Raw genomic sequence first — 20,301 nt, 5'->3', positions numbered from 1 at the left:
CCCTCAGAGTGGAGACAGTTAAAGATTTAAAGTAATTGACTGTCATAAGCCTAGGAGTAAACACCTAGGCCCACAGAACAGATGATTATTCTGCCTACGCTACTTGATTTGTTTTGTCAGTCTACTGGTGTGAGTCTTAATAAGATGATTTAGACAGGTTGATTCAGTAATTAGGGAATTTATTTGGGATGGGCACAGTCAAATAGTTTAGTTGGAAGGTCTTAAGAGGTCTATTCCAGAAGGCTGTTTGAGCATGCTTGATTTTGAAATATATTATTAGGCAGCACTGCTGCTAAGGCTTGCTACGTGGTTGGATGGATAGGGCAGAGTGGAGCTTGGTCGTATGGGGAGTGAGCCTAATCAAGGAGCCTTGATAGCTAGTCTTATTGATGAAAAGAATGTTTGGATCGAGAGGCCACACATTGATTCTCTCACTGAAATGTGAGGAGTGCTGAGTTAGGAGGACATTTGACTGGTATTTGTTTGCCCCTGCTCTACCCTTGATTGATGTTCCACAAGGGGATGTTTCCTTTTTCATGGCACAGATGAAGTTGCAGCAGACTGAGGATGGGAGAGTCACAGTCCAGAGTTGTTAGTCAGCTGAGGAGATTGTTCCACAAAACACATTTATAGAAGAATATGATTTCTCCCCTAGGGGAATTTTTGAAGTATGGTTCACTAATGTGGATATTTGAGCCCCTTTGGAACAATAGTGCTAATGAGCAGCCACAACATGATCTACTACAACTCCTTTTGATATAGTGGGAAGCTGTACCTGGAAATTGATATACTGGGAACAGGATGTACAACCCTTGGGGAGAGGACACTGGATAGGGAGGTTCCATGTAGACCTGAGATATGTTTATTAGGTATTTCCAGCGGTCCAACCCTAGGCAACCGATTCCTGGTTGTCAAAAGATTGTTGGCTCTCACATGGAATGCCGGTGGGATCCTGCCAACATTAAACTGAAGTGGAACATAGGGAGAGAGTGGAAGACGGAGCCCTGAGAAGAGAAGAGGTGTGTAGAATGCGCAGATAACTTAATTACACTTTATGAGGGAAGTTATTCACACATTTGTAGACTATAATGGTTGAACAATGATGTGGTTTGGGGGCTCGCTCAAAGGGCTTTGATGTAGATACTGTAAGCCTTTTTGTTTTGGGTGACGTGTGCTCCTGCTGTGAGTACTCTTCAGCTCTTGCACCTGACCACACTGTCAACTGCCTAACCAGTCTGCTATTCTGGATCGCTAACATATTTTGCTACACATGGTTGATACGCTAGTATGGGTGCTGTTGTTACCTGTTGGGAACCTCAGACCTCATAATCACTTGTTTAATACTGCAATACAGATTGTATGGTTACAATGCCTTTTTTGAATTCATCATATACATGTATTCACTTTATCATGTACTAAAGTCAATGAAACAAAAATTTAAAGAAATACAAAGACCCTTTGTTTCAGAGCCTCCGCCTGTTTCTTTGTTTCCTAGGTGGTCTTAATTAAGTCAAATAATTCCTCCAGGTCCACTTCTTTTGACCCTATCCTCCAGGCAGTACATTGTAGGTTCCTGAGCATTGATCTAATCAGGAACTCACACTGATTGAGTGAGCAACAAAAACTTTCCCATCAGGCATTGCATATGCACCCTCACAGCTCCCCCACCTGCCTCACGGACTGAGGATTGTAGGCAAACAATTCACTCTTTCCTTTTTTAGCCATTGACTTCTCTCTTTGGAAGACTTCTCTGTTTGCTACACCATTACTAAATGAGCAGATGAAGTTAAAGATTCAGATCCTCCTTGGTCTTTCTTTCCTGCTATACTCAGTGGCAATTTTCTGTCACTCTCCTCTGCCACTACTACTACTACTCAGCATCTGGTGTCTTGCCCTGGATTCCAGGTCCCATCAAGGACCTCTACAATACACAGTAAACAATTTGAACACAGGCACTGTGAATCAGCAAGCTGAAGTGGGCACCACCAGTGTGAACAGCACCACAGCAGCTGTGGTGCTTTGCACACTGGCAAGACCAACATGACCTTTTTTGTCCGACAGCCATGTAGTCGGTGCAGCACAAGGATCAGCCCATCGTTCTAGCCAATGGCTGGGGCCCCGTCTGAAGATAGGGGTACTCTAGAACTCCAACAGACAGGGCAATCTTGGGGTCTGGCTAGCCCCATCCATGAGATCTTAGTTTAGAATCAAGCTGGAATAATAATGTTTCAGTAGGCGCAATCGGCATGCCATGTTTCTGTAATTCTGTGTCTGGTAAGTTATGGAACTAACCAATGTCACCTGGAGGAGAATTTCTAAGTGCTGGTTCTGTACTTGCATCATCCGTAGAGGCAAATGCTTCCATTTATCATTTTTAGGTATATGGTCCAACTTGTTTCTTAGGCATATTCATTTGGGAAAGCAGCTGAAGTTACAAAAATAAGCATTCTACCATTGTGGATGCAAGAGTGGTAGTCTGCTGTTGCTCATTAGGTCTCGTCCCCAGAATTTGCAGGCTGATCACTAAAATTCACAAAATCCTGCCTCACTAATATTAATGGAGCAGGATTCTGGTCATTTTGGACCGCAATAGATCTATACATCCATTAGACTGGAAACTAAGGTTGTGTTGTAAAGCAGTCATTGCCTTTTCACAACGACTGCTTTGCTATTGTTCATTGGCTCATAGTATCTTTCACTAAGCTTTATTTCAAAGTTTTTTCCAGGGAAACCTGCCAAACTGAGGAATTTAAATGTTTTAACCTATTTGCAGGCTATTATGATCCAACACTGCTTCATCACAAAAGTACTCTTGAACTCCTACACTTCTGGTCTACAATAAACAGTGTGATATGGCCTTATGCTTACAGTGTCCACAGCGCAGTCAGTTCCCGAAAGGTCCAGGTGTACCAGTGTGTTAGGCTGAGCCAGAAAAGAGTAGAGTGCCTGTGGGAGAAGACAAAAGAAACATTTAGAACAAAGTTTTTTTAACAATGAACATAACAGATGGATGTAAGAATGAACCATTCATTGTATATGGGAGGACAGTGGGACTATTTTTTATGTGGCGAGACTAGGGGCACAATGTGTTAGATCCAGAGTTTATTCAAAGGTTACAATAGTACATTTCTTATTGAGTTCAAGTCTATCATTATCGATCCCTCCAGTACCAAAGCAGCAAAAAGGAAAGTGATGAAGGGCAGAGATTGGTAGAAAGGGCAATCTATGTGATGTCATCAGAGCTCAAATGATGCACAAAGGCACTTGAACTACTACTTGTAAGTTGGTGACTCGACAACCAACCAAGGCTAACTAGGGTCACCAGTTGGGGGAAAAATATGTTGGAATACATTCTGAATTTAGCTGGTTCCTCCTGCACACTCCCTACCTGAAGTCACACTAATTTTGCCTCTTATGTTTTACTGTCGCACTCACCCTGATTTAGCCTCTTAAGCCTCCATGGACCAGGAGTATGGAGGCGCAGCAATCAATATCAAAACTGTCACAACTCCTCCCAAGCCTCTTTGGCAGTTGTAGAATATGTGTTTAAATTTACTGCAAAGCACAGAATAATCGCCATCATAAACAGCCTCAAATGGCAACATAGTGGAAACACACAAACATACAGGGGGTCTGAATTACTCTGAATCAGTTTTATTCTGTGAGGTCTGACTTCTTCCTGAACTGAATAAAAAATACTTTTAATCAGGCTTATAAGATATATAAAAGAAGAAAGAGATTAGTATATTACAATGAACATATAAAAACACACATATAACTAATAGAACCTACAATGAGAACACTACACCTTTAGCAACCTATTTAGCAATAACTAATGTTAATGTATTTCTTGGAAGAAAATACTTTTTCCTACCTTTTGAAAAAAAGTTTAAGGACTGAATATTGCTGTTTTTTTGGGGAAACAAATCTCCCAATTTCATACCCACAACCTTTTGAGATTTGTCACCCATTCAAGCAATTTGTCATCTGAATAACCACACCTATCCTACCCACAACCATGTGCCAACAGCTGAAAAACCACACCTACCTGATCCACAACTGTGTGCCAGAAGGTCAGAAAATCAGGGCTGACTGACCTACTTTAAGGACAAAGTTGATAAAATGGGATTACAGTATTAGTTGTATTTCATAAAGATAACTGGATTCGAATCTTGACTGGTCCTCTTAATGAGTTTACAGGGAAAATTCTGCACCATAAGGGGTGGCCTCCATTGTTTTAAATAAATACCCAGTTTGTCTCTATGTCTAAGGAGTTTGCTCCTTAGACCAACCTTTTCAGAACAAAATATAATAAAACGTTTGTCAAAAGAAATGTTAATATATTCATAAAATATAACTCAGATTTTATGAACATTGTGTGGTAAGGGGAAGTCACAGATTTGAAAGACTTTGCATAGCAGCACATTCTGTGAATTAATCTAGGAGAAAAAATAATGGCTTTTGGTTCAAGTAATACTGGAAGTAACTTTTCATGAGTTATAAATACAAGTAAGATTAAGGGTATATTTGTTCAGGCATGCTATTAAGTGTGATTCTCTCTTCCAGGACTCACAGAAAACTTATCCTCCCTTGGGTTTGATAAAGATTTAGCTGATTTTATTGTATGGGTCAGTGTATTAGGGGAGGCACATCTTCAAGTTAGGATAAATCTTTCCATTGAAACGCTTCGGATACAGTTTGGTGTGGTAAGCACGATCTGTAGAGGGTGTGCTCAGAATCTGAGGACATGGAATAATAACAAACAAGCAGACTATAATACGTCAAAACATGTAATTTGTCAAGAATTTAAAAAATACTACTTGAAAGTAGAACAACAGATTATTATTTTTGGGGCATTACAGAGTAGCATGAGGGTGCATTTGCTTTAAAGGCTTCACTTTAATTATGGCCCAAAAACTCATAATGGTTAAAAGCTTTGGAATTAATTCACTGTACTAACATCTAAAACCCAAAGACAGTACATTTAGTTTAAAGAATACAATAGGCATAGCTGGTATTTTGCAGGACCACATATGTAAGTGGTGCAGGAGACAAAATAACTAATTATCAAGCTGAACTTGATGGGCCTTCATCTCAATGAAAAAGCAGATTCAATTTAATGCAAAGCCGCAGATTCCTGTTTTAGGCACAAACCCTTTGATTGGATGGCAGCTAATACTGAATCTCATAGCAAATGTCATTCTCTTCCACCATTAAGTCTTTCCTGATGATTGAACATCTGGGACACGAAGTTCCTTGTGCAAGTATTTACATTTAAGAATTAGGCTATACATAGGCAAAGTTGTGAAAATACACAAAGAAGTCCCCAGCACACTCTCTGAAGGCAATATCTGCACAGTCTTGACTGAGAAATAAAGCATGTCAATACAGAAAAGTAGAATTACCATCATCATGGAATAACTTACATTCGCTTCATCTGTTGCGAGAAGGCCAGAATTTTTGCTCAGATCCAGGTGAAGGAGAGAGCTGGCGAAACCTGGATTCCCCCCAATTGCCTGGCACAAGAATCCTAAACCTATTCAGCAGACAATGACAAATGGGACTGATTAGACGAAGAAGACTGCCATGGTCATTGGGCAACTGGAAGAATGAGATTGCATTTCATTATATTACAACATTTTATATACACATTTAGGGCCATATGTACAAACACTTTTTCCCATAGACACAGAATGGGTAAAAACCTTTGCTACATCTGGCCCTTACTGAGCAGAAAAACCAGTGCTGCTGAAAATTAACCAACTTCCCACTCCTGCTCCTACTTCTTGAAAGTCTGCTCACGAGGTCCGAACTCTTGTTTTTGTTCCCTCATTCAACAAGACTCTATTCTTCCTCTTTTGAAGAAGCCAGCCCTTGGATCTTCTCAGCCTCCTTCCCTACAAATAATGTTCTCTCTAAAGTACTCCAAAATATAGCATTTCCAGCAGAATCGGTTAACTGCTACCCATACACTCATGTTTCTTCCCCATGAATTTTGTTCCGTCCATAGTACAGAGGCTGCTCTATTTCAGACTTACAAGATTATTTTACACATTTATGCAATAAAGTGCTTCTAGGACAATATTTCTCTAGCTCTTTTCCAAGTTAGATCCTTTTATCTCCATCTTCTCCCTGAGCCTTTATGAGTTATACTTCCTATATTTATTCTTGCTGTCAGTTGTCTTCTCTTTTTCCGCTAGAAACATTGCCACTTTTGGAGCACCTTGTCTCGCTTTCTACTCACCTCTCACATCTTCCCTTTACTCATCAGTTACAATCACTCAACACTATATTTGTTTATTCTATACATACAGAAACTTGGAGCTTGCTTGAACATTTAGCTATTAGGGCACAAAGATAGTTTGGTTTTGGTTCTCATAGACTTTTTAGTTCTGTTGGACATGGTAACATCTAGGTTAAAAGAAAAATACTGCAATTTTTCACCAAGGACTTTATTATGCACTAATTGTTTTCCACAGTCTCCCCCTATCTATCAAGTTGACAGCTGCCGTTGAATAATTTAAATAACAGCCTTCCTCAATTCTTATGAGGCTTTTGCTAAACCCACTGTTGCAAATATACTTTGAGTAAGCTTTGAGTCAGCACCCTTGCTCAAGACCGGATGGCTTTGCTATTCATCTACCTCTATGCTCCTGAGTCAACGGCTTTCCTCCCCATTCCTCTGTTTGACCCACCTCGGGGCATTTCAATCTTGCATTCAATGAGTTTTATCTTTTCCTTGCTAAGCTGAAATGACTCTTTATATCTTACTTTTGGCACTCCATTGAGTGCTTGCATTTTCTTGCTCTCTAGCCTGTCAGGGTAGTCCCCCTCACTTTCTCACCTCACACAAGCTCGCAAGTTGCTTTCTCTCTTCACTCCACTAAGCTTTTTATTTGTGATATGATATCACCCCTAACTCCTAATGCAGCTCCCCCGTTGTCCCGTTCTGGTCTTGCTACTCTGCAGTATTTAGTTTTCTCCCTACCCTCTGCTCTATCTACTGTTGCTTCCCTACCCCACCCACCTTGTGACATGTTGTTTTAACATTTTTTTTCCAATTATTATTTTTTGGAGGGCCCAGCATCTGCAATTGCCTGTTGGGCTGCTCTACTTAAAATGTGTTCTCAAGCACATTTTATTCTTTCTTTTTTAATTTACTGCTCCATGATCGACATCTACCATCTTGGAAAAGAAAATTAAATGGTGACTGTGCCATGCCGTTTGCACTTGCCACACTGAATGGATGCATATGCATCATGTCACATGTCATGATGCATGCAAATGCATGCATGTATCATGATGCGCTCATGAGCATATGTCTTGATGGGTGCATGTACATGTGTCATAATTCATGGTGGCCGTCACTGAATGGGTTACATTTACAAGTGTTTAAATATCAGTGCAAACAAGAATTGGCAAAGGCAGCAGGCCAGCCACTTAAAGCTGAAACCTATTGGCTTTGGTAAGGCGTGTTAGTTTAAGGGTGCTATTACCGTTCCTCTAAAGGCACAAGCTTAAGAGAGATTTTATCCTCATTAATCATTACATTAGTACAGTTTTATCAGTTCCATTAACAGAACAATGTTTTGGTGTCATATAATGTGATTCAAAGTGGTTCATTCTTACGTTCAAGATGGAAGTCATTTTGGATTGGTGTAGCAGTTAATGGCAACTAGGCCTCAAGCCTGGCTTTACATCTTCTTTTGCCTCACCGCACTGTATTGGATCATGTTTGGCGTGATATACTTTTAGTGAAATTCTGAACTGTGCTCGAGCAGAAATATACGCTGTTAGAAATGGGGTGTCTGGTTGGCTAGGGTATGCACCTAAGCCAGGCAGAACCCCCCCACTCTTGTCAGGGCAAGGGAGTTACACATCCAAGATAACCTCTGCTCACCCCCTTGGCAGCTTGGCACCAGCAGTCAGGCCTATCCCAGAGGCAATGTATAAAGCGATTGCACCCCCATACAACACACGTGTCCTGTGAGCTGTAAGATAACTGCCACCGCTCCCATGCCATGTCACTGAAAGGAAGGGGGCTAGCGCACTGTAAGGAATGAAAGGGGAACCCTCCTGGGCTCCTCCTGGTTACGGTGGTGCTGCGGGTCCCCGCCTGAGTGCACACCTCGGAGGGACAATGGGATCCATGTAGGGAATGCGCTACCTATTGCTGGGTGCAGCATTCCGGGAGAAGGGTCGCCCAGAAAGGAACACCAGCGGTGAAGGTTTCTTCAAAAGATCGCCCGCCGGCCCAGCGGGAAAGCCCCAGGGGCCCCACGACACCCGTTCCCGCCAGCCTCTTCCTGGCAGGCTGGCGGGAAGGGGGTCGGAATCCCCATGGCGGCGCTGCTTGCAGCGCCGCCATGGAGGATTCCTTTGGCCAGGGGAAAACCGGCGGGAAACCGCTGGTTTCCCTTTTCTGACCGCGACTTTACCGCCGCGGTCAGAATTGGCCAGGAAGCACCGCCAGCCTGTTGGCGGTGCTTCCGTGGTCGTTGGCCCTGGCGGTAATGACCCCCAGGGCCAACGACCCCCACAGAATGACCCCCACAGTGTGATGATAACATCACAGCAATATCCCCTGGACATTACATCATTTTTAAATGGGTTAAACAGTCCCCTTATGTAAGATACCATAAACAACAATTGACTATATGTGTGTGTATATATATATATATATTTTTTTTTTAATTTCCAGTGAATTCTATTGTTTATAATCCTAATCCGCCAAAATATGTGTGCGTACCAAAGATCAATCAGAAACTCCACCAATCCTCCCCTTTAAAAATACATACATACATACATACATATAACAAAGTATCACATATTTCAAAAAAGGGGAAAAACACAAAGGGCCTAATTAAGACCTTGGCGGAGGGAATTACTCTGTCACAAATGTGACGGATATCCTGTTGCCATATTACAAGTTCCATTATACGATATGGAACTTGTACTACAGCAGACGGGATATCAATTTGATTGTGACAGAGCAATGCCCTCTGCCAAGGTCGTATCAGGCCCTAAGCGACAATAGGAGGGCGGAGCTCCAAGGGAAACAAAAGTCCATATAGCCTGACTGGAAGTAACCTTTCGGATTTCCCACAAAAAACTATCAATAGACGGTTATATCTGCCTTATAGAGCTCCAAAATATCGATGTTTCAGTTCTACTCTTGTAATTTTAAAGGACAGTCCTCAGGACTTGGTGAGGGTCATATGTTAGAGTACTGATTTTACAAAAATAAACTTTGAATGCGCAGATTCAACCGACTCCGTCAGATGTTTTGGAAATAACACCGAACCAAACAGTTATGTGAATCAAACAAACACACTGTAACCTTCAGGGGTCATCGCACTGTGTATGAATCAATCTCTCACTGCTTCTGAATGATTCATGTAGGTCCGTTCCAGTTGAATTAAAGGAAGAAAGTACAAAAGTGAAATGTCTTAGCATTTGCAAATTAAGGTATACTATTTTTTGTACTGGTGCCCAGCACATCTAGACACATAGGCACAGACAGCACTCAGATTCACTTACATATCTACATGTTTTATAGGGCCACTCACGTTAAAATACACAGACAGATCTTATGTCACATATGTTCATATAATGTATTATGAAGTAAAATAAAAATGCAGAAATGAATTGTATTATAAGTATCTAGACACAGAGATACTTTACCTTTGGCTGTTATGGAGGTTTTGGAGAGGTTCAGATGCTTAAGTCCCTTTGGAAAGTAAAGCAGCTGCTGGCTTAAACTGAACACCCCTATTAAACCACAGGGGAAATAATATTAAGTCAGGATGAAAATATGATGCGCGTGGGAATGTACAGAGAATTGAGAAGCATTAAAGGGAGCTAGCAGAAAAGACAGAGGGTTGCAGATAAAGTGAAGGGGACAATACAATTCAGAGTTAGAAGAGGAAAAAGAGTAGAAATGGCAGACTGGATCAAAAAGAAACACAAAAAATTGATATTTAATGAGTGCTAAAATGAATTATGAAAAAAGGCTATGAGACAACAGAATTATTGCGGAACTGCAGAATAACACATCCACTCCAGAAATACTTGTTTTATCTAACACCACATGTTGGAATCCCGGTGGGTCCACTCGGTCTCTCATACTTCAGAGGTAAATAAAATGAGTACCATTTAGTTGGGCCAAGATGCCGCAAGGGGCGACCAGCGATTCACAAATACATGTGATATGTTATGCAACAGATTTAGATGAAAGCAGTAGGGAAAAGGGCAGCTTGGTAACATTTAAAAAATCTGGGAATGAGAGAAAATGAGATAGACACAGATTCAAAGGGATGTAGGATCAAGAACTTACCTTTGTCTTCCAGCTGATTGTGTGACAGGTTGATTGAGTGGAGAGTTGTGTTGGGGTTCTCGCCAAAAACAGAGGCCAGCTTCAGTGCAAAGTCACTAGGAGAGAGGAAGATTAAGATAAGGGCAGAATGACGAGAAGGATGCAAAGAAAGTCTGGAGGCGAGGGAAAGGATTAAAAAGGGGGGTAAGGAAGGGCGCAGTGAGGAGGCAAATGAGGGGAAGCAGGGAAAGAATGAGTATCACTTGAATAAAGAAATATGGAAGGTCTAAAAAATAAAAATGAAATGTTGAGCGAAGAACTGAAATTCTGCAGGGATCATAACATGAAGTAAAAGGTGTCAGGAAGGAAAGGAGACACAGGATGGCCTTGTCACCTCCTAACTAAGTGAATAAACAGCTTCACCCAATTGTTGCAAAATGTATACTCAGCCAAGACACGTGCATCGAGGCACAGAGTATGGGAACAAATCACAAATACCAAAAAATCTTGCAAGACAGAACAGGCAAAGTGACTGTCCCTCCTAACCTCGGAGTCTAAGAAATAGTGCTCTGCAAAAGTGTGGAGGGAGGCCAAAGGTACTGCTTTTGTCAACTACTGGCACACCTCTAGTTAGAGCAGAAGTAGAAGACTTAGCTCTAGTGGAATGAGTTCTAATACCTTCAGGAGGCTCTTTGTTAGCCATGTCAAAGCAGATCTTTATGCAGAGAATGGTCTAGCTGGACAATGTCCCCTTAAGCACAGCCTTTCCTTTCATCTTGCCCATGTAGCCATTAAACAGTTCATTGTCCAGCCTGAGTTTACATGTCCTGTCTATAAAAAAGCCAACAGCCTTATAGGGTCCAAGCAATGAAGCCTTTCCTCCTCCTCAGATGGATGTGGAGGAGGATGGAAAGTAGGAAGGGTGATAGACTGGCCCAAGTGGAAAGGAGCAACCACTTTTGGTAGGAAAGCAACCCTAGTTCTCAATACCATCTTATCTACATAGAAAGTCGTGGAGGGGGTTTCACACATAATATCTGCAATTCACTAACACATCTAGTCGACGTAATAGCAACTTGGAAAACAGCTATGAAAGTCAGTAGTCTCAAAGAACAATTATGGAAGGGTTCAAACTGCATACCCATAAGTTAAGTCAGTACCAAATTAAGATTCCTCTGAGGCATGATAAATGGAGTGGGAGGATACTTATTAGTAAGTCCCTTAATAAACCTTAGCACCATAGGGGACTTAAACATGGAAGGTTGGTCTGGTAAACAAAGGAATGCCAGGAGGGCAGACAAATAGCCCTTTACTGTTGCAACTGCACGACCTTGTTGCGCTAGGGAAAGTGCAAAGCATAAAATATCAGACAAATGGGCTTTTAAAATGTCAACTAAATTCTCTTCACATCCCTTTACCAACTTAGCCCATCTGCCAGCATAAACCGACTTGGTGGAGTGTCACATGGCTGATAAAATAATCCACCACAAGAGTTTGCCCTGTTCAATCTTTAGGCAATTAGATGCAGGCTCTGGAGGTGGGGCTGTTGAACTGCCCCTGCAACTGCGAGAGGAGGTCTGCCCTGTGCGGGAGCTGGAACGAAGGGCACAAAGAGAGGTGAGGAAGGTCTGTGTGCCATACCCTCCATGGCCAATCTGGGGCTATTATTATGACTTAGGCCTGGTATTGGTGAATCTTCCACAGAACTCGAGGACGCAAGGGTATGGAGGGAAATGCGTTAAACAGCTGGGAACCCCAATCCACTTGAAACATGTCCCCCGGCACCCCCTGCATTGGATACTGGAGGCTGCAGAACAACGGGCAGGGTGCGGTATCAGGAGTGGCAAACAGGAGGAGTCCCCCATAGCCAGAAGATGTGAAGCACCACCTCTGGATGGAGATGCCACTCATGATCTGCTGAAAAATGCTGACTGAGACTGTCCACAGGTATGTTAAGAACTCTGGCCAAGTTATGCAAATCCAATGGTTCTGAGCCTAGGACCAGTGTTGTAGAGCCTTTCTGCAGAGAAGATATGACCCTACACCTTCCTGTTTGTTTGTTGATGTACCACATTGCTGTTGTATTTTCTGACAAGACCTGCACTGATTAACCACAAATGGAAGGGAGGAAGGCCTTGAGAGCCAGATGCATCACCTGCAATTCCACCAGGGTGACGTGTAATAACTGTTTCTCTGGAGACCAAAGTACCTTGATCTCCAGATCACCTAGATGTGTTTCCGACCCTAGAGTGGAAGCACCCATGATCACAGCTTCCCTTGTGACTGATTGCCGTCCACACTCCACCATTGAAGATCCACTACAGTGTCTCTGGAGATTTTGCCATCTCTCTGAAATCTCTGTGGTGTTGAAAACACTGCCTAGGGCAGCACCACTGGAGGGCCCTCATGTGCCAGTATGCATGGGTGACCCGCAGAATGCAGGAGGCTATTAGACCTAGGAGATGTAAGACCTTCAGGACTGGAACCATTGCTCCATTCTGAGACATCTATGTCTTTGCCTGAATGTCCTGAATCCTCTGAGGAGGAGGGTAGGCACGATTCACTGTAATGTCCTGTACTGCCCCTATGAACAGGGTAAGCTGAGAGAGCTCTAGGAGAGATTTGGGCACATTGATGGGAAAGCCCAGATTGTACAACAACTGAGTTGGAAACTGCAAGTGATGCAACACCATCTCTGGAGACTTGGCTTTGATCAGCCAATTGTTCAGGTAAGTGAGTACCAGTATTCCCCACTTTCTGAGATGTGCTGTGGCCACTGTCATCACCTTCATGAAGACTCGAGGTGCGGAAGTAAGACCAAATGGAAGGACAGCAAACTGATAATGTTGAGACCCCGCGTGAAGCGGAGATACTTTCTGTGTCATTGCAGAGCGGAAATGTGAAACTACGCATCCTGCAAATCGATTTACACAATCCAGTCTTCCTTGTCTAGCACAAGAAGCACCTTTGCTAGGGTCAGCATTTTGAATTTTTTCTACTTGAGGAACCAATTCAAAACCCTGAGGTCTAGGATGGGACATAAACGACCGTCCTTTTTGTGAATCAGGAAGTAACAAGAATAGCATCCCTGAGCTTGTTCCTGCTCTGGAACCAGCTTCACTGCGCCCTTTTGAAGTAGGGATTGAACCTCCTGTTGAAGGTGCAGAAGATGTTCTTCTGAACAAAAACCTTGTTGGAGAGGAAAGGGTACGGAAATTCCTGGAAGGGTAGGGTGTATCCATTTTCTACAATACTCAACACTCAGAGGTTCAATGTCAAGGTAGAAAAAGGGACAACCTTCCTCCCAGTGGAAACACGTGTTCCAAGAAGGTGGAACTAGTGCTGCTTTCCTGTGACATTGGCCGGGGAAGAAGAGGAGGAGGAGGAGGAAGAAGGCTGATTGGCAGTTCCTCACGGTCTACCTTTGTCACACCCTCTGTAGGACTTGTAAAGTGGATTGGCAGATTGCTGCTGCTGTTGAAAGGAATAGTTCTCAACAGACCCCCAGAACTCGCGAAACAACCTATAGACTCTGGGCTGAGATTGCAGGCCTACAGAGCTCGCTGTCGCCTTGCTGCCCTTGAAAGTCAGAATACACTTTGGCACACAACAGCCATACAGCATTGAAAGGCAAATCCATCAGAATGGACTGCACGTCAGCCGAGAATCCAGACTCTCTTAACCAAGCGTGTTGCAGTGTAGCAAAAGAGGTCTCCATTGCTCCAGTGACTGAATCAGCCGAGTTCACACTGGACTGAATAACTTGTCTTGCTGCTGCCTGGATGTCATTTAACAGTTCTACAAAGTGCCCCTGAACATCTTCAACCACTGCCCTGGCAGAATCCATAAAGGTATGAAGATAGCAGCCCAAGAGACATGAAGCATTGGCCGATTTCAGAGCCATATTACTAAAAAAATTACCTTCTAAGCAGATTGCTCCATTGTCCTAGTCTCCCTATCTGCTGGAGAAGTTGGAAAGGACCCAGGGGTCAACTTTGAAGAACAGGAAGCCTGAACCACTAAACATTTGGGTGACAGATGACTGCTCAAAAACACAGGCCCCTGGAGCAGTCTTGTACCTGCTGGCCATTGGTTGATACACTATCAGAGTTGACAAAGGTTTCTGCTAAATGTCCAAAACAGGCTCAGATAAGGCCTCTTTAAAAAACAATAGTGGTTTCAACACAGAGGAAGCACAATGCAGAACTTCAGTCAACATAGCAGACTTACGTTCTGCTGTAGCAATGGGCAATGCCAACATGTCTGCAGCCTTCCTAATCAATGCATATGATGTGACCTCAGGAGGAAGCATACCCTATGGCAACAACAATTCCTATCCTGGGAGGCATACCCTTTGACGACGACAATTCCCATCCTGGTGAACACTTGCAACATCCAGTCCCTCAAAATTTGGATCATGAGAAAGAATTCCACCTTATTCCAGGTCAGGATCCTGCTGGGCAAACAAATATTGCTCCTCCTCCAAAAGACGCTGAGCTTCCCTATGGGATCTATGCCTCCAGTCCAGTAGCAATGCTGCAGAAGAGTGGATCTGCTCCAACTACGTTGTTAGCGACTCCGGAGATTTGGATCTCTGAGCAGCCGAATCCAAAGGAACTGGAGTGGAATGATGCAACACTGGCATGGAGCATTCCGACTTCAGTGAAGGCGATATCTGCACCACTGGCTCATGCCAAGCTTTAATCAGTAAAGGAGTCACCTCCCTCAGCGCCGGAGAAGGTCTGGGTCCCTGGGCCATAGGCATGAAAGGCAGGAACGGCGCCTGTTGGTGCTGTACCCGGAACCCTCCCAGAGAATACATCGGACACACGGGGCCCGTCGGCACACCAGGTGGAGTCACAGCCCGGCTGAAAATGCTAAACATTGCATATAGGAAGTTGGAAGGATATGTTCCTGGAGCCAAGAAAAGCTGAGTACTTTTGCTTCTGATGAGGAGATAGTGGACAAATTGGAGGAATCACCTCTGACTCCTGATCAGGGTGCCGGCGGAAGTCGAAGGTCTTACTGGATTTTGAAGGCAACGCCGGACAGGCTACAGGAGATGGATCTGGAGAGCCTTTCTTCAACCATGGACACAGAGACATTGATGCTGGAGACAAATCTCTTGAAGATTGACGCTAGGAACTATGACACTACTTCTTCTTGTGCTTTCTTTAGGAAGACTTAGAAGATTGAGGAGACGACGACTCCAAACGAGGTTCAGACTTTCGACTTATTTTTTCCTTCCTTGTCTTGGCAATGAAGAGCTTCACCTCCTCTGCAAAGCCTTCGGATTAATCGTCTGGCACGAAGAACAGGAGTTGATGTTGTGGTCCGAGCTGAGTCACCAAAGACAGTCCTATGAGGATCAGTGATCAATATCTGACAATCACAATCCCAACAGGGCTTGAAACAGGACTTCCTTGTTGAGACATAGTAGCAGAGAAACAGTATCCACTGTTTCTCCAACCTGAAACACTGTTACCAACAGTAACCTAAGGGAGAGATGAGAAAACCGTTACGCGTCGAAGGCGCGGAAAAAAGAAACTGATGCCGACGAGGGCTTCTTATGGCTCCAATGACATCAAACGGAGTCACATGCAGAGCCCTGACATTGTAACATCCTTGTCAGCGTGGACAGCCAAGAAGAAAAGTTTCTGTGGAACGCTGGCACATTGGGATACTTAAAAGTTGAGGAACACACAGGTAGATGTATCTATCTGAACAGAGCATTACTAATACCCTCCAACAATTTAACAGGGAGATAGTTTAGTCTACTCCTATGGGACAAACAAGTAAGATACTCCTTGTCCCACAATTTCCTAATTAGGCTGTGGGGATTCCGCTGTGGGAGAGAATGGGGTTCAGAAAGTCCTATGAGGTGACCGCCAACAGTTGTTGAGATTTTCCCCTCCCTGATAATATGGGCCCCTGTCCTCCTTTTGTAGGTTCCCATGTTCCTGTGACTTTTCCCTTCCTGATATTATGGGCCTCTGTCCCCCTTTTGCAGGTTCCCATGTTCCCATGGTCACACAGTACCTTTCACTGAATGTTTGATTGTGTAGACTCACAACTGAAAACATGTCCTGTAACTCCAATACATGAATGTCCAGCCAGACACTACAATGGAAAAATTAGTATTTATATACAAAGACAAAGTGAAATATAGTACACAACTAATATAAACCACATTGTCTTCGTAAGGCCTGCACTCTAGTGCCCTTCCTTACGTCCTTAAGAACTTCTTCTCTGTCTAAACACTAGTTATTCTCCATTCACATGAAGCGATCACTTAGCTTAGACCCTCCTAGAATGTACAAGTTTTAGAAGTTCCTCAATGGCTCTTTCAAGATCAAAGTTTCCCAGCTCATTTCCACTTGTAGTCAAAGCAAGTTCTCCCACAGGCTCAGTGGCCCAGCAATGAGTCTTATCCACCTTTGCTGGAGCTGCACGTTGTGATCATTAGTGGCCTTGCGGTGAGCAGACGTATGGATGCTGTGAGCGAGTCAGCAGGTACACAATTCTTCTCTGACTTTGCTAAGTCTTCCTGAGTCTGTCACCTGGTATTGGGTGCTCCTGGATTTGGCTGATAAAATTGATGCTCTTCTCCTGCAGCCGGTTACGCAGCTCTGGTGTATGCTGCTCAAAGGTGACAGCCCTTATCTTCATCATGGTCCGCTCTTTGCACACAGGGGTCTCGAACAGCACAGTCTGGGCAATGGCTCCTTCAGGTCACAACACTGTACAAGGGCAACAGACCTCCTTCTTGTCACAGTGCTACATCATGTCAACGGCACTTACCTTCCCTGTGGCACCCACCTGGCATATGGAGGTTGCAAACAGCAATATTCAGGCAGACGGCCTGATGAATGCAATAACTTCAATGTGGACCCAGAATCTTACACTCTGCTTCAGGGATCTACTCAACAGGATCCCAACTGGACTTTTATCCCTCCAGCCACTCACCTCCTTCTCACAGGATCCTCTGGTCTCGGCAGGCAGATTCTGGTGTTCCAGGGTACAGGCAGAGTGGTCTTGATTCTCCTGGGTGATGTCCCCTCTCCCAGTAGGGAGTCTAGCAGGCCTTAGTGCCCAGTCCAGGTCAAAACAGGTAGAATTGGGCTGCACTTCCCTATCTGATGTACAGCTTCAATTTGACAACTTTGGGAGGTTCAAGCTGCCCTTTTTATAATCCATTTTTAGACACAGATGTGATTTAGTGCCCAAGCCATTTAGAGTTGTGATGTGGGGGTTGCTCCTTTTGACGTGCCCACTCATCTCTACTTCAGTTGTCTAGGAAGCAGTCTGTCACAGCAAAAGTAACTCCAAACTTGATAGCCCCGCATACAGGCTATGGGATTGGCTAGAGGTTCACACCTTGATGTCCACCTCACTGATATATGCCTGTCAAAAGGTTACTAGGATTACCAGCTCCATGCTTTACGACTCCATTATCAGCTCCATCTCCTTCCTAAAATGATGCCAGGCCCCACTGGCCTTTCCAGAATCAAAGAACCTTTGCCTGACCTTTCACACCAGGCAACTCCGATCCTCCCAACTCGCCCTCACCGCCATCCCCAGAATCCGGAAAAGCACAGCTGGAGGACCATCCTTCCCCTACCTCGCAGCCCGAACATGAAATACACTCCTTCTCAACCTCAGAGAGGCTGCATTACTAAAGCAATGCAGGAAGGATCTCAAGACCTGGTTCTTCGAATGATCAGCAGGCCCACCACAGCGCCTTGAGACCCCACAGGTAATAAGTTGTGCGTTCCAAGTACTGATTGATTGATTGACCCACCTATTAACCAAGAGGGCTGCAACAAGAGAGATGTCCCTGAGCAGATGTGCTAGGCAGAGGTGCCCCTCTTTCACCTTATTGTCTGAGTTGGACACTGAACCTCTGCATGCTTCATTCAGGAGAGATCAGGAAACTAAAGTATAACTGTTCATAGTCACAAGTTTAAGATTTTTTTGTATACTCTTTTGTATGCTAAATATTTTCAGCACAACCATTTCCATTAATAGTCAATGTGAGGGTGTTTGAAGAACAACTCATCCTACTGTATACTGAGATACATCTGAACTCATGCTGTTGACGCCATCCACATTAAAGATAGTTGAAGCAATATTCACCTTTGTCAATACATTGCTGGTTATATTACATTCCTACTACCCTTGATAGGTAGATTCCACTCAACGTAGAGTTAATGGCAGCATTTCTATGTATGCATATTCACAAATATTCCTCTAATGGTACCTAATGTAAAACCACCTATCTGACCAACAGTGGGTTGTTATTTGTAAGATAAGTGGGAACATATCTATTAAGTACAGAAATAAACTGGTATATATCACATTTTTACCTTAGTTATTATACTCTAGGACAATTAACAGATTAGATCTTATACAAATCAAAGCATACCTATATCCTTTCCCACTCTCTTCCCTTTACTCCCACCCAGTGGTTGTGCTCATAGAGGCTCACAAACCTACTACTTGCCCAATTGCTGGTTTCGAACAGAATTTAATAATGAAGCTTCATGTTTTTGGTTCTTATTTATTAACTCTAATATATCTTTATCAATTACTATGCCTTTGATGTTTTTATGTAACACTCCTCAATAAATGCAAAGTTCTTGAACCTGGTGTGGGAATGTCCAGCTTTAAATGCACATTTGTAAAAAAGTGAGGGCCTTGCTTATGCTTCATAATATTACTAGAGAAGAGATCCTCCGAACACTTGACATGTGACTACTGAGGTTATTTAAAGACTCTTAGCCTATCCATGGAGGTTAATAATTCTAAATATAAGTTGTGTACAACCCATATTGTGTACAGACTTAAAAGGGACAGTGTCCCTTCGCCATAAGAAGCTGTGCCTCCCTTTTAGATCTGAATTGAGCAGCAGATATTTCCATTATAGGCAAAGGATCCAGGGCAGTGACCTGTCACGGCGAGGTTAGTTGTGGTGCTAGTGGCATTACTTGTTCCATGGGTAGCGTCGGCTAGGGCGTCAGTGGCATCAAATAGCGATGGTGAAGGCTGACCTGCCGCCGAGGGTGATGCTGCCTGGATATGGAGAGGTATCAGACGTTGCACCGAACCTTGAGTCAGTGTCTGTATCGGCACCAGCATTATGAGGGGAATGGAAGGAACAGCTCAAATGGTGCTGTAGCATATAATGCCAGCATAGTGGCAAACGCATACCCCAGTAGAACCCATGGGGCTCAAAGGTGCTCCCATGTGAGGCCATGGCCCTGTGCAAGACATCAAACATGGTGTTTAAGAAGGAGAATGGGTCCTTTTCTGGGGATGAGAAGTCGGGGTATTGCTGACTGGGATGAGGCCTAGGCGATGGCACTGAATGCATCAGTTGATCAAGCACCGATATCAGGTCTGAAGGCGCCAGATGCGCTGAATCCTCTGAAGGAATCTCAACTAGTCTGGCTCCAAAGAATAGTCCCAAGAAGCAGAGGAGAACATTATAATGGCTTCAAAATTGCCACAAATCAGTCATGGCGTCACTTCTTCTTGTGCATCCCCTGGGATGACTTCAATGACAACAGTGGTGACTTTTGGCACCCTCCACCTCTGTCTCGACTTCTGTTTGGCTCAATGATCATCCTGTGGCCGAGCTATAAAGCGCTTGACCTCCCACTCCTTTATGGCCCTAGGGTGCCATGGAACTGCCTGAACAAAGCTGGAACAGGTAATATCAGTCGGCTATTTCTGGTCATTTCCTGTTGGCTAATCCTGGTAGAAATGTGCCTGCTAGTAGGTCTTGTCATTTCTATTTCTGTAGAGTGCCAACGAGGGCCACTTGAAAAGTTAGCTGTGGTCTCAATAACTCTTGTATTTCACAACTGTTGACATTGCATGTGTCGCCAGTGCCTGACAGAATGTTTTGCTACACCTCGGAAGAGTAGACTATCTGGGTTTGCTTCTCTAAGAGTACAAATCTCATGGCCCATCCTTCATATTAT

At 43.7% G+C, this 20,301-nt stretch overlaps 1 protein-coding gene across 1 annotated transcript in view; it reads right to left on the bottom strand.

The window, feature by feature from the left end:
- CARMIL3 (capping protein regulator and myosin 1 linker 3) overlaps positions 1 to 20,301 on the bottom strand; it is a 1,220,401-nt gene that overhangs the window by 765,886 nt on the left and 434,214 nt on the right. The window contains exons 11-14 of the mRNA XM_069238205.1: positions 10,337 to 10,431; positions 9,685 to 9,771; positions 5,427 to 5,536; positions 2,869 to 2,946 (exon numbers count right to left, since the gene is read on the bottom strand). Coding sequence (XP_069094306.1) covers positions 2,869 to 2,946; positions 5,427 to 5,536; positions 9,685 to 9,771; positions 10,337 to 10,431 — 370 coding nt within the window. The remainder of the gene's footprint in view (positions 1 to 2,868; positions 2,947 to 5,426; positions 5,537 to 9,684; positions 9,772 to 10,336; positions 10,432 to 20,301) is intronic.

This window comes from Pleurodeles waltl, chromosome 6 (genome assembly GCF_031143425.1).
Source record: "Pleurodeles waltl isolate 20211129_DDA chromosome 6, aPleWal1.hap1.20221129, whole genome shotgun sequence".
In the NCBI taxonomy this organism is placed as follows: Eukaryota; Metazoa; Chordata; class Amphibia; order Caudata; family Salamandridae; genus Pleurodeles; species Pleurodeles waltl.
Note: the sequence above shows the minus strand (reverse complement) of the source record. Positions and strands in the feature narration are given on the sequence as shown.